At 44.1% G+C, this 12,712-nt stretch overlaps 1 protein-coding gene across 2 annotated transcripts in view; it reads left to right on the top strand.

Annotated features, from left to right (window-relative positions):
* Positions 1–12,712, top strand: part of LOC119174746 (uncharacterized) — a 35,836-nt gene that overhangs the window by 4,227 nt on the left and 18,897 nt on the right. For both annotated transcript variants that reach the window (XM_075895164.1, XM_075895163.1), the window contains exons 5-12: positions 733–827; positions 1,962–2,126; positions 2,772–2,835; positions 3,761–3,896; positions 4,531–4,639; positions 9,300–9,449; positions 9,770–10,043; positions 12,048–12,456. In XM_075895164.1, the coding sequence (XP_075751279.1) occupies positions 733–827; positions 1,962–2,126; positions 2,772–2,835; positions 3,761–3,896; positions 4,531–4,639; positions 9,300–9,449; positions 9,770–10,043; positions 12,048–12,456 (1,402 nt within the window). The remainder of the gene's footprint in view (positions 1–732; positions 828–1,961; positions 2,127–2,771; positions 2,836–3,760; positions 3,897–4,530; positions 4,640–9,299; positions 9,450–9,769; positions 10,044–12,047; positions 12,457–12,712) is intronic.

Raw genomic sequence — 12,712 nt, 5'->3', positions numbered from 1 at the left:
CGAATTGTAGCACACACTGTTTCCCAGCCATGCCAGTCTTGAGAGGCAGCACTGTTTTTGAACGTCTCTCATGTGGCTAATCAGATTTACTCTTCAACGTTTGTACTATTTGTAGAGGCCCTGTTTGTGGTGTCACCTGGTGACACGCTGGTGGAATATTTCAAAAGGCAAAGTTTAGCCACAATCGCTCGGTGAAGAAATTTAAGAACATGAGCATGTCATAAAGAAGGGGAAACTTTAACTGCCCGTGACTCTCTTGTTACAAGGTGCTTCGTAAATTTATGTAGAATAACAATTATAAATGAACTTCAGCTGGTGAACAAGTTTCTCAGAACTTATTGATTTCATAGTAAATACGCAAATACAACTACAAAAAATAAAGTAAAAATTTCTCTTCTTTACATATTCAGCTGAAACTTTTGCCTCATGCATCAGTGGGGCATCACGAATTACTGTGTATTTTACTCTGGTTGCAATGGCAAAGCCAGTGGGCTGGTTTGGAAGGTTCAAACCGCACCCTTCCCTAGAGTTTGTATGTTTATATAACACAACACATGCAAGCACACATACATAAAGGGGGAGGTCAGAACCACCCCCATGAGAAAAAAACGCCAAGCCTGCACTTTTATAATCACTCTTTGGGTAGCTGCTACAAGTACGCTTGCTGGGTACTCACTACGCTATATATAATCATAATTTTATATATTAACCACTATTTTCAATCTTGCTTAGCTGAAATGCAGGAGTGGCATCCTTGGGGGCGTCCAGGTGGGGGCGCACCGCGCTGCCAACCTGTAGCAGCTGTGCCACCACGCACTGATGCCCAGGTGAGTGATTGAAAGGGAATGCAGCTTTAAAATATTGCTTCTTTAAATTCCTAGTTCGTCGAATTTTAAATCTCGCACGCTCACTCAAATCCTTTGATTGCTGCATACAAAAAAGCATTTCAGGTAGTTGATTTTCTTTTTGTTCAGTGTATAACGAATAGAATGACTTTCGCGCCTTACTAACCACTTGAAAAAGTGATATGACAGGGACTACTCTATAGTAGTTATAGGAAGTGCAGTAGTGTCATAAATTTGTCATAACGTTAAGTGCAGATGATGGAACAGACCATCATTGTGTGTCATTAGGCTGTGTTGCTGAGCACTCGAATACTCCCGGATTTCGCTTGTTGGTTTCAGACAGAAAACTGACTTTTCAGTGAAACCCATGAAATGTCTGAGTGAGTCTAATAGAAGGCTTACGGGAATCTAACGTACATTTTCAGTGTACCACATGTCGATGTGAACAGTTTTGCCTGCTGACTGAAGTCGGTTTCAGATGCAGCCCATGTTGGTCAGATCCAATTGTCACGATCAGCTTTATTACCTAAATTTCGATACATAAATTCAAGTACGTATCAAGAGCAAGGTAGCCTGAAAAGTATGTTTATCTGACGAGTCGGTTATAAATCACTGTTAGGCATGCAGAAAAAAATTGAACCATCTCCCGCTAAAGGGAACCATGCGCAGAAGCAAAGTAGCGGGGACTAACGCTTACACTAGCAGCGGAGTTGACGCTGGCGCTCATCAAACGAAAGCGCTAAGTAAAGGTGCCCTTGACTGAATTTTGAATGCGCGATCCAGTGCCTGTATATAAGGGGTGACCAGTGAACGATTGTGCAGAGTGAGCAGTCGGTTTATTTACTAGCAGATGGCCTTACGAGGCAAGAAAGGAAGAAGGGGACAGACAGTTTTGCGGGTGTCACACGCCGCGAACGGCGACAGGCTAGGGAGATAGTGACGTCAACGTGCACACACTGCGAGAGAAGTCGTGACATACTTGGCCCCGCCCCAACAGCTGCGGCCAGGGGAGCGCGATGCAGACGGAGGGACCGCGTTACACAGGCTAGTCAAAGAGCTGCTTCGCATCTAAAAGAAGGGAACACAGCTCCTGCTTTAACGCCTGATTGTTTGCAGGTTCTGAGAGTGCAAGCGACCACTGCCGCGTCTTCCACGGGGCCCTATCCTTCGCGAGCACCATCTCCACCAACTCTGCCGCACTTGCCGCCAAATGGAGGAGGGGTGAGCCCTACGTTTGTTCGCAGGGTGCCCCCTTACCTTAGGAGTCAACTGCCATTCGGGGTAGGTTTGCGTGGACCACACATTCTTAACAGCTCTCACTTTTACGAACAAGTTAGCAAACATTGGCAGACCATGAAAATGTTTATTTTGATCTCCGTTACGAGAGTGCAGTATTAAAAAATACGGGAATAATTAACACACATGGATGTATGAAGGCTTTGAACAGCTGGCTGTACTTCCTGTATTCTCATACTATAAGTGCTATGGTAGTGGAGCAAATATTTGTGTACAATAAACGCAGGTAGTATAAATATCTCGAGACTGCATCAGCCAGGCAGCCTTGTTATGCCTTTATGGCAATGCTGCCTACACATTGACAGAGTTAGAGATACAAATAGTAATAGATTCTGATTCAAAAGGGATCTGCTATGGCAAACCAGTTTTTATGCAGTAGTTTAAAATGTCCACTTAAGCAACAACTGCATGGAGTCTTCAAAGTGTGTTGAAACCTAGATTAGTTTACACTTTGTTAAAAGGAGAAAATTAGGTTGAAAGCTGCTGCTTTGGCAGCTTGTGTGGTGTTCACGTGTATGCAGTGCCCCTTTTTGGTAGGGCACACATAATGAGAGATAATGTAATACGTGATAATTGTATGCAGTAAGCCATTTATGTATAATAGCTCAATTCTTGATATGTTTTTTCCAGCCCACTTACGATGTGCAGGAGGATGAAAAGGACGAAGTGAAGAAGCAATGGATCCAAGAGCTTGGTTAGTGATGAAATTCATTCTGGCACTTAGGTTGATTGTTTTATTCTTTGATTGACATCTGAGCTCTACCTAGTGCTTTTAGCGCATTGGGTGTAGACTTCTGCAGAACAGATCGTCTTTTGTGGCTCACTGTAACTACAGTGCCTCCACTTACACACCACACTCGCTTTCACCAAGTAGTGCCAACCTTTGTGTGTACGGCAGTTGCAGAATTCGTTGCTCACACCAGCCACGGTTCTGGAAATTTCACCTTTGCACTAACCTATTTCTGAATTTCTCCTTTCGCTTATAATTAACGCTTGCCCTTCTTTAATGCTTGGCCTTGCTTCCATTGAGATGATGTATTTTCCTCTTGATGATGGAAACTAAAGGGGATGAGAGTGGTTTTAGCTACAACATGCGACGGTAGGCAACATGGCACTTGCCACACTATGTATTGTTAACACATGTGGATCATTCATTCTGAAAGAGCTAGTTACAGTTCTCCATGGTGTGAGTTACTTCTTTTTTTCTCTCTTTTTCTCTCGTGTACACTCACACACACATTAACACATTCAAATGTAGTAGACTCTGATTAAACAGAACTCATAAGAACCAGGAAAGTATGTTCGAGGTCCACTTACTGTGAGCTGAACAGAGGTTCGAAATTCGAATTCGAAACCAATGATATCAGAGGCAAGTGTTCCACTCAAGTTGAAATTTTGTTTTAACTCCATCAACTTACTGTACGTATCTTGAGAAACTGAAATCGAGGATTGGTCACTCTGACTTCCATGCGTGAGCACTATAGCTAATACTCTATTGTTTGTGTGTGTATAGAACTTTGTAAACACAAATATACTAAATGCAATTCCTAATGTGACATATTTCCTCCTTCCTAGTGTTTATTGAAGTTTCAATGATACTGTTTGTCTGTTCGCATCAGAACACCAGCGGGCAGAGAACCACCGTCGAGGCGTGGAGAACCGGCACGCATCCCTGAGCAATGGCTCCTGCTGGGCCGACAGCGAGTCTCTGGGGTCCGAAAAGTTGGTCAGGCCGGGGGAGGATTGCTCAGAGAGGTGAGGATGAACTCTAGGTGTTCTTTGGTAACTACGGGTTTTACGGTATGGCTTAATATTAACGAAAATGTGTTTTTTGTATTAACTTTTCCATAACTATGGACAGTATTTACATCTTTAAGAAAAATTGATGGCTAGCAAAGCAATCTATAATAAAAAGTTATTTTAGCCATAACCAGGAAAAGACGAGGTCTAGAAATTCAATGAGATATTGCATTTCTACTTGTTGTATTTCTAGTCTTTTGTTTCTTAATGTTTGTATTTTTAAAGTACTTTCTACTAACTTGCTCAATCCAGGACCCTTTCAAGGTCTATAGTAATGTGTTGGAGAGTTATCATTTAAAGAGAGATAAGTTGTGAATTATATATAGTTCGAGTTGTAATCAGTGCTGGTGTGCTAAGTAACCCTTCAACGCTTAAAAAAATAGCAGCCAGAAAACAGCAATTGAAGGTAACGCCTAGGTACAACCTTTTCTTTTTTTTTCTCACCAGTTTCCGGAAAACCAGAAGGTGGCATTCATCAGAGGATTTTTTTTTGTGATGAACAATGCTTTAAGTGCCGCCAGTACTTTGCACACTTGTTTTATTTCATCTTTTGTTTCGACGAATTAGTATGATTTCTTTTTTTCTACAGTGTGTGGTCAGTTACACGAGGCCAAGGTTTCAGGCCAGGTACAGATGCCAAGATGTCAACGAGTGATGAAAAGAGGATCAGGGCACTGGAATACCAGCGAGCTATTCAGGTCATTCAACGATTCTGTACTTTTGCTCAGAAGTAGTGAACAATGTTCTTTTGCCTGTTTTGATAACTTATCGACAAAACCCTCAGTAATGAAATTGCTGAAGTAGAGATTTTCGCTCGTTCTTGAGAGCATTTCATTGTAAAAAAAAAATTGATAAATACACACACCAGGTAATGTGTGCAATGAAATCAAAATTTATTTAAGGAAGTCGCTGATCTTGCTTTGTTTCACGTTGCTTTTTAAGGGCATGATGGCTCGAGTCTCACAGCTTAATTAGCTTTGCATAGCTTCGTCGTCATCATATGAGCTGAAGAAAGTAAAATAATTTTGAAAGCACTAAGAAGTTCACGTGAGCTCTCCTTTCTTGCATATTGTTGTTTTCCCTACTTTCATTGTCACACACTTATTGTTTGTGCACACTTCCTAAGATAACATCGTCAATGAACTCTTCATGAACGATCAGGACAGGAACCGTCATGTGCCGACGTAATTACTAACAGGGAGATGTAAGAGGTCTCCAAATGAAAGCCCATGCTCTCGGATCAAACTGAAACGGTTGACACAATCAAACACACACATTTATTTAACTACTTTAACTAACCACAATGATGATATCGTCAAACAAATCAAAATACATCAAGAGTTGTCAACACGCTAAAACAAAATTACACAATATTACAATACACTCGATCAGTATAACAACAAACACAAAGTAATGCGAAGGCGGCGGCGCCAATGTTCGACTTATTGCTAGGGACCCACGTGGTACGGCCCATGGTCGCCGCACCCTGCAGGGCCTTGTCGGGAAACAACCATCAGCGCCAGCTGCCACATGCCAAAGAGACTCGCCAATCCTTTCTGTTTGCCCACCTACCGTAATTACTCGAATCTAACGCGCACCTTTTTTCCGGTTAAGCGAGTTCATAAATCGCATGCGCGTTATAATCGAGTACAAAAAAAAATTTATACGGTCATTCTATTGCCATCGGCATTTCCAAAATGGCCACCCCCTACGTGCGTCAGCATGGCGCGTCGGCCATTTCTGCCTATGTGTTTCTCATGTGCAGCACTTCGTACGTGTGCTGAGGAGTTCGTCATCTTGTAGTGCATTAGCATCGACGGCATGGAAGGGCAGACTCCAAAAACTCGAGTGCACCACGATGCCGCTTTTAAAAGAAAAGTCGTCGCGTGTGCAGAAACGGATGGAAATCGGGCCGCATCGCGGTCGTTCGGAGTTCCCGAAACGTGCGTGCGGGACTGGCGGAAACAAAAGCAGTAGATTGTCGACAGGAAAGCTTCACGCAAAGTGTGGCAGCTTCGGCTAGTTGGTATGGCATGACGATAGTTATAGCGCGAGAACAAAACGACGACACGGAGACAAGAGGCCTTTCGTGTCCTTCTTGTCTCGGTGTCGTCGTTTCGTTCTCGCGCTATAACTATCCTCGCGCAAAGGTTTCAGTGGACCACAGCAGAGTCGGTTTCCGCAAATTGAAGAACTGCTCGGCGAGTATGTGCTTGAGCAGCGAGCGGCACAGCGGCCCGTGACGACAGAACTGCTCCAAGTGCGGGCTATGCGATTAGCCTTAGAAAAAGGTCTAACGCGGAGCCAGTTTAAAGCGAGCAGGTGCTGGCTAACTAACTTTATCAAGAGAAAAAGCTTTTCCCTCCGAAGGTGTATGGGCATATGCGAAAAGTTTTGCGGAGTACGATGAAAAGCTTCACAGTTTTCAGAGGTTCGTCCTAAACTTGCGGCACAACAACAGCTACCTGCTTGGGCAAATCGGGAATGCCGATCAGACACCTCTTTACTTCGACATGCCTGGCACCACAACCGTCGAGAAGAAGTGGGCGAAGGAAGTTCGCGTGCTGACATCGGTGCACGGTAAAACTACAGTGATGGCAATGCTCTGTTACACGTCAGATGGGCACAAGCTTCCCCCGTAACTCATATTTAAATGGAAGACGCTTCCAAAAGGAGTTGTTTTTTCGAGTGGTGTGATCGTGCGGGCCAGCGAGAAAAATGGGTGCGCGTTGCAATTGATGTCCTACTTTTTCTTTTTTCGTCGTGGAAATCGGGTGCGCGTTACAATCGAGGGTGCGGTAGAATTGAGTAAATATGCTAACTTCGCCGCAAGTCGTCGCTGCTGGTGCTACCGGGCTAACCATGATGACGGTGGTGGTGGTGTTCGTTATGAAGGCTCTCGAGCACAACGCCACCTACCGCTTAGCGGTTGTGAGCACTAAATGTGGCCTATCCGTGAAACACATGTGCACCACAAGGCGTAAACGACCTTACAGCCGTTAGCAAGAGCTGTTCTCATTGAAAAAAGAGCAGCTTGTTTCTATCATCATCATCATCCAACAGAATGTGAACAGCAATGGTTGCACTGATGCTTGTTGATGGAAATATGTGTGCTTGACTTGTTAAATTAACGGTGCTGCGATTTGCTCGCAAGTTTAAAAAAATGTTTTGGATCACTAACTGATACTTTCATCCTTGCGGGAATGCTTTTTTAAAGATCTGCTGCGAGAATTTGGTTCTTGAGGGTCTTTGTTATTGGGAGGTGCAACTGTATTACTTATTGTTGATTATCCATTATTTCACCTATTGCTATTAGCTTTTGTGATGAACAAGGAAGGTAATAAGGAAGGTAATGAAAACGGTGAGACTAGGCCACTGACTCACTTTATATTTACCTCATTTTTGGTGGCCTTGGACTGTTTGAAGAACATTATGGCGGTGTGTTACAACAAACACGCCGGTGCACTCGCAAGCGCTGCACGACCAGCCAGAGCAATGCAAAATGTAATGAAAACCACTATTTTGTAACCTGTATGCAAAGAGGGATGGGCAGCTGCTGAAACCTGGCAAAAAAAAAAAAAATCTATATTTGTAGGCTTGTGCGAATAGTGAATTTTAGGTTTGAAACAAATAGTAATTTCTGCTGAATAATTTTGAATTGATTTTTAATATCACATATTATAAAAAAAAAAGGGCATAGTTGTCATACCCAACTAACCTGCACAACATTTCTTAAAGGGCCACTCACTAGGCCCCATACCGAATTTTAGTTAGACAGTGGAAGTTGTTGTGTGTCCGATGAGGAACGTTTTGCCACAAAAATTTTTCGAATTGGTTCATTATGAGCGGAGAAAACGGGTTTTCTGAAGCGGCGCGAAACGAGGGTGAGAAGAGGCGAGCTCGAAACCCTTGCCGCTCCTCTGTGTAGGCTTCGCAAGGCAAATCTCTTCCCCACCCTCTCCGGCATCCGACCAAGAAGTGACGTGTGCATGACGTGCCCGAACAAGCCCAGCCCCCATGCACGCGAGCGGCGTTGCTTTGTTGACCAGCGTTATTTTGTGGTCTTCTACCTGTTTTTGCGGGATTGTTTGGAAACGCTGGCTTAGACGCGGTAGAGTCGATGAGCACAATGAGTGTGCGAACGCATAGGAGCGTTCCACGGTGGTCGTCTGCTCAATGCGCCGACAGCGGGGACCCGAACGCATGCGAAACGCTGGCACATTAGCCCCGCATCTCGTAGCATTTCACGGGAAAAAATGTAAGAAAAACGGGCACAATTTTTTATTGTATTTATTTATTTATTTCAAGTTTTATTCATATCTTAAAGCAACAAATACATAAACTACGCATGTTGTGCTTAATAATTTTTGCCGTGTCATGTGGTATACTGTTGACAACGTCAGAGCAGAGTCGTCTACGTAGAGGACCGTCACTGCATTGACGTGTACGTAGGGCCATTCCTATGCCCACGTCATGCCCTCATTCTCTGCAGAGGGGAGGGGGAGCAGCTTTCATCTTGGAATTTGACCCATTTCCGCGGCGCGTAGCGTTGCAAATTTTGGCAGACGTGATCATGAACGCCTGCAAACCATTTAAATAGTAGCAGGATTTGACTTACGGTAGAATGCAAGTGATAACTTGTAAAATACGTTAAATTTTAAAATTTATGATATTTAGAGCAAATAAGGTGATACAGCAAGGTTTGAAACTTTTATAAATGGCGAATCATCATGAGGGTGATCTGTTCTTTAAACCTTGAAGTGGGGCTTTGCAGCAATACGAATTTCCTTTGTTTAGGTGTTTTCATGGCTTAGGACCCTTTTGCCGTAGTGAAATCACCTTTTACAGGGGGTTACGCGCGAATACACCATTATTTGTTTCTTTCGAAAGCTTCAAAATTTTCCATCATTTCAATTAGAATCAAAGCAAATTTAAATACAGTAATATTAGTTCTAAGCATTCCAATATTTGCACCAGTCTAAATATATGTTAGTATTTGTTAGGAAAAAATGCACTTTCCTGGCTTCTGCACAGTGCAATGTTCGATACACCTAGTATCTGATGCTTTGCAGTGCAGCAGTTCAATGCATGTTTGCACTAGCCCGTAATTTTGCTTGGGAATTTCTAGGGGATTTCTGAACTGTTGATATAGTTACTATATCGATTCATTCGAGTTTGATATCTTTGGGATCTAATGTAGCAACAATGACGCGACATGCACATCAGTTTCGGGCTTCTTCACTGTATGAGCTACTAGATGAGTAGTCGATACTGTTGAGTAGTCACTGGCTGTTATTGCGAAATCTTGTATTTGAGCATGTTTCGTTGACACGTGCCTTTGTTGCTTCTCACTGGCAGGCCCAAATGCAAGAGAAGCAGGAGCGGTTGCGTGCCGAGCGAGAGGCCAGGATTCGGGAGGAGCGGGAGCAAGAACGTCGCCTGGAGGAAGAACGACGAAAGCTGGAGCTTGAGTACCAAGAGGAGCAACGTAAACTGAGAGAGAAAAAGGTGGGCCCCGATACCTTCAACTGACACAGCAATAAATCAACAACAAAAGTTAATGTTGACGTTTAAATTTGGGCATGTGTACCAGATGGTGAATTTTTACGGATCATGCATTACTTTTTGTGGTGCTTTACAAAATGCAGTACCATGAAGTTCTACTTTATATCTGGTATTCAGTACTTATGAAAATGTGTCAGTTACACCCCACATGTGCCGTCAGACTTACTTCTTCATTCAAATACTTTCACATCTGAGAATGCAGTCTTTGATTGTTGCACTTCTGGATGATACCGTTACATTATTTCTTTCTCTCACCTTCACAGGAACGTGAAGAGAAGGCACGTCTTCTGCTGATAACCAAAATGCAGCAGGCTGCGGAGGAGGCAGAAGCTCTACGAAAAGCCAGGCGAAGCCAGAGGTTTCACCACTTGTCGCAGCCAGATCAAGGGGCGCAGCAACTTGGCAACTTTGACTCTGGTGGCTCAGTTGATGCGGACTTTTCCACGTCTCTGGAGAGGATATCATCATCCATGGCTGGAATATCAAACATCGCCAGTGAAGAACAGACCGATCTGTCAACACAGCAGAATTTCTCGTGTAAGTTGACTCACCGAGTTGATGTTGACATTTAAATTTGTGCATGTGTGCTTGCACGCTCAGTACGCTATGTGTACGCAAGTAAATTGTATTGTCAGAAAAGTGGGAGTGTGGGACTTTCCTGAAGAAAAGGAGGAGAGGGTAGCCTTGAGAAAGATGACTTGGGATCATTGAGCAAAAATACTCGAGGAGAAGAAACTCCCTGGCCGCGGCAGCACGCGAGGACGACGCGATAGCGTTGGGGAGGGATGCAATTTAAGTCGACGCTGGACAGATGACGCTTTCGGCATGTTGCCATCTTTTACATGCACTTCTATGGAGAGGACACATAAAAATCGTGATAGCGCCTCGTCGGTTGTAAAATTTTGGAGATTTTGTCTGGGACATTAGTCGGTAAACGCTACAGATATTTTGGCTGCAGTTACTAATTGATACTGTCAGAATTATAGGCCATACAGCACTCAAAATAAACAGCTAAATGGTCTCTGAGCAGACGACGTCAGCTGCATGCACATGCATCCACTCCTCACTCGCATGTTGTGCGTGTGCTTGTGTAGGTGGCCTTGGAAAGGAAAAATTCCCAACAAGCAGCCGCGAATCCCTTCGCAATCTTGGCTTCCTCGCGTTGCACCGGCAGCGCTGAATTGGCCAACTCCTCGGTGTCAACACGCACTTTTCACACCGCAGTGAAGATGAGTGCTTTGAACCTTTCGACAAGTAGTTCTTGGGGATGTGGCGGAAGTGTGTTGTGCTGAACTGCAGCAGCGGGTAGGCATAGTGTTAGGATAAGGTAATTTTCTTCAAAGCTTTTAGTGAGGTTGGAAGAGTTGGCTTGCGCTATATTAAGAAAAGACTGAGAGCTGATGCGTTGTGACTGTGTTTGCGAGAAGCACTTGTCAAACAGGTAATAGACAAGCGGCGCTATTTGGGTGAGCATGGTGGCAAAGTTACCTTGGAGAAAGGGAAAGTGCGAGTGTTGTTACTAGAAGCCGTGCCTTCAATCTTCCCGCGCTGTCTCAACTACTTTCAACTGTACACACACACGCGTGCACGTGCACACGCACACACATACGCATGTGAAAAATGAAGTGGACCTTGCGTAAAGTGCAGAAAGCATGCAACAACAGATACTTTGGTGACTCAAGATGAACATGCCTGGTCCTTTTATTTCCATCTTGATTTTGCGGTCACAAACAGCGTTGATTCCTCACTCACAATCAACAATCCCAATGCCAACATTTTTGCAAAACGAGCGCATTAACGCTTTCGCATTAAAATTTGGAGCTGGCAAGGACACACAAAAACAGACCACTAGGATGTGAAGCACAAATGGCGAATCAGCTCGGAGTGGCCTTGAACGAGTGTGTGGCGAGAACGGCGTGCATGTTTTTTCTTCTCCACTCGCTCAGTTTCATGAAAGAGGGTGCGTCAGTGCTGTGCCCGATTTCTTGACTTTTGACTTTTTGAGAACGCCCTAGCGTGCGCAGTTTTGCCTCCTGAAGAATCGTTGCTCTGTGCTTGAGACTGATATTTATTGTCTTGCTGAAAAAAGGGGAGTAGCAATGGGAGCCTATAGATTGCGCAGCTCTAATGATTGTGATGCTTTTATGTGTTTTCTTTGTTTTTTATTTGTTTGTTTGTTTGTTTGAGCACAGTGAGGAAAATCATATGACAAATGAAACCATCTTGAATAAAGGGGAATTGTTTAAGGGACTCATTTTTAACACTGAGGCTGTTGTAGCTTGCCATAGCTCATGTGGTGTCACCAGAAAAGCATCATCATGAACTGTCACATGCTCTCTTCATTCTCCTCTTTTTCATCGTCGTCTTCATCTTCTTTGTGAAATTGTTCTGAATTAACAATGGTAGCATTAATTACACTTTGTGTTAGAGCATTACCAGGCGCAAAGCTACTACAGAGTACTGTAAAAAGTCGCAAAGAAAGCTTTCACTGTAACTTTGGTATGTGCAGTTGTGGAGGTTTTACATTGACCTATCTCACAGCTGCGCAGATGTCATCCCAGGCTGTGCTCTCAGTGCCTCAGCTGCAAACTTCCGTGCCAGCAACGATGGCTCCCTCAGCCGCAGTGCGTCCTCTGCGAGGCGATCATAGCATTGCAGCGGGTAACAAAGTTCAACGAGAAATGTGCAGCCAGACGGACGGCAGTCTCTCCTCCATTTGCTCCAGCCGCTGTTCCCTGCTCTCGTCTGCGGGAGCGGTGGAACTGAGCCCCTACATCAAAAACAGGGTCCTGACGCCGACGAAAGTGCGCATTGCCCAGCACGCCCTGCGATTCCAGCAGCAGCGCTGTCGCGAGTTCGGCACCCAGACGGACATATCGCTGCCCTGTGGATGGAACCACAGCATCCTCTGTGACAACACAACACAGCTGGCTCAGGAGTTTGAGACCAGGTGGGGGCATCTTTACTGTAATGTCTGTGTATTTGTTTTTGTTTTTTCATAGCAACTAACATAGATCATTCAAAGTGTTAGTGACACATTCTATCTGTCAGCACTGGATTTACAGCTGGAAGTTCTTTCAGTTCACCGTGTTCTTTCTAACATTGTTCAACTTGGTTGATAGGGAAATGCTCTGTCCTACCAACATGTTAGAGATGCAGAGCAGCTGTTTTGTACACTTTCTGTGATAGAATGAAACAAGAAGTCT

The sequence above is a fragment of the Rhipicephalus microplus genome, chromosome 5, assembly GCF_043290135.1.
Source record: "Rhipicephalus microplus isolate Deutch F79 chromosome 5, USDA_Rmic, whole genome shotgun sequence".
Lineage (NCBI taxonomy): Eukaryota > Metazoa > Arthropoda > Arachnida > Ixodida > Ixodidae > Rhipicephalus > Rhipicephalus microplus.
The sequence above is the reverse complement of the archived record's forward strand: the minus strand, read 5'-3'. Positions and strand labels throughout refer to the sequence as shown.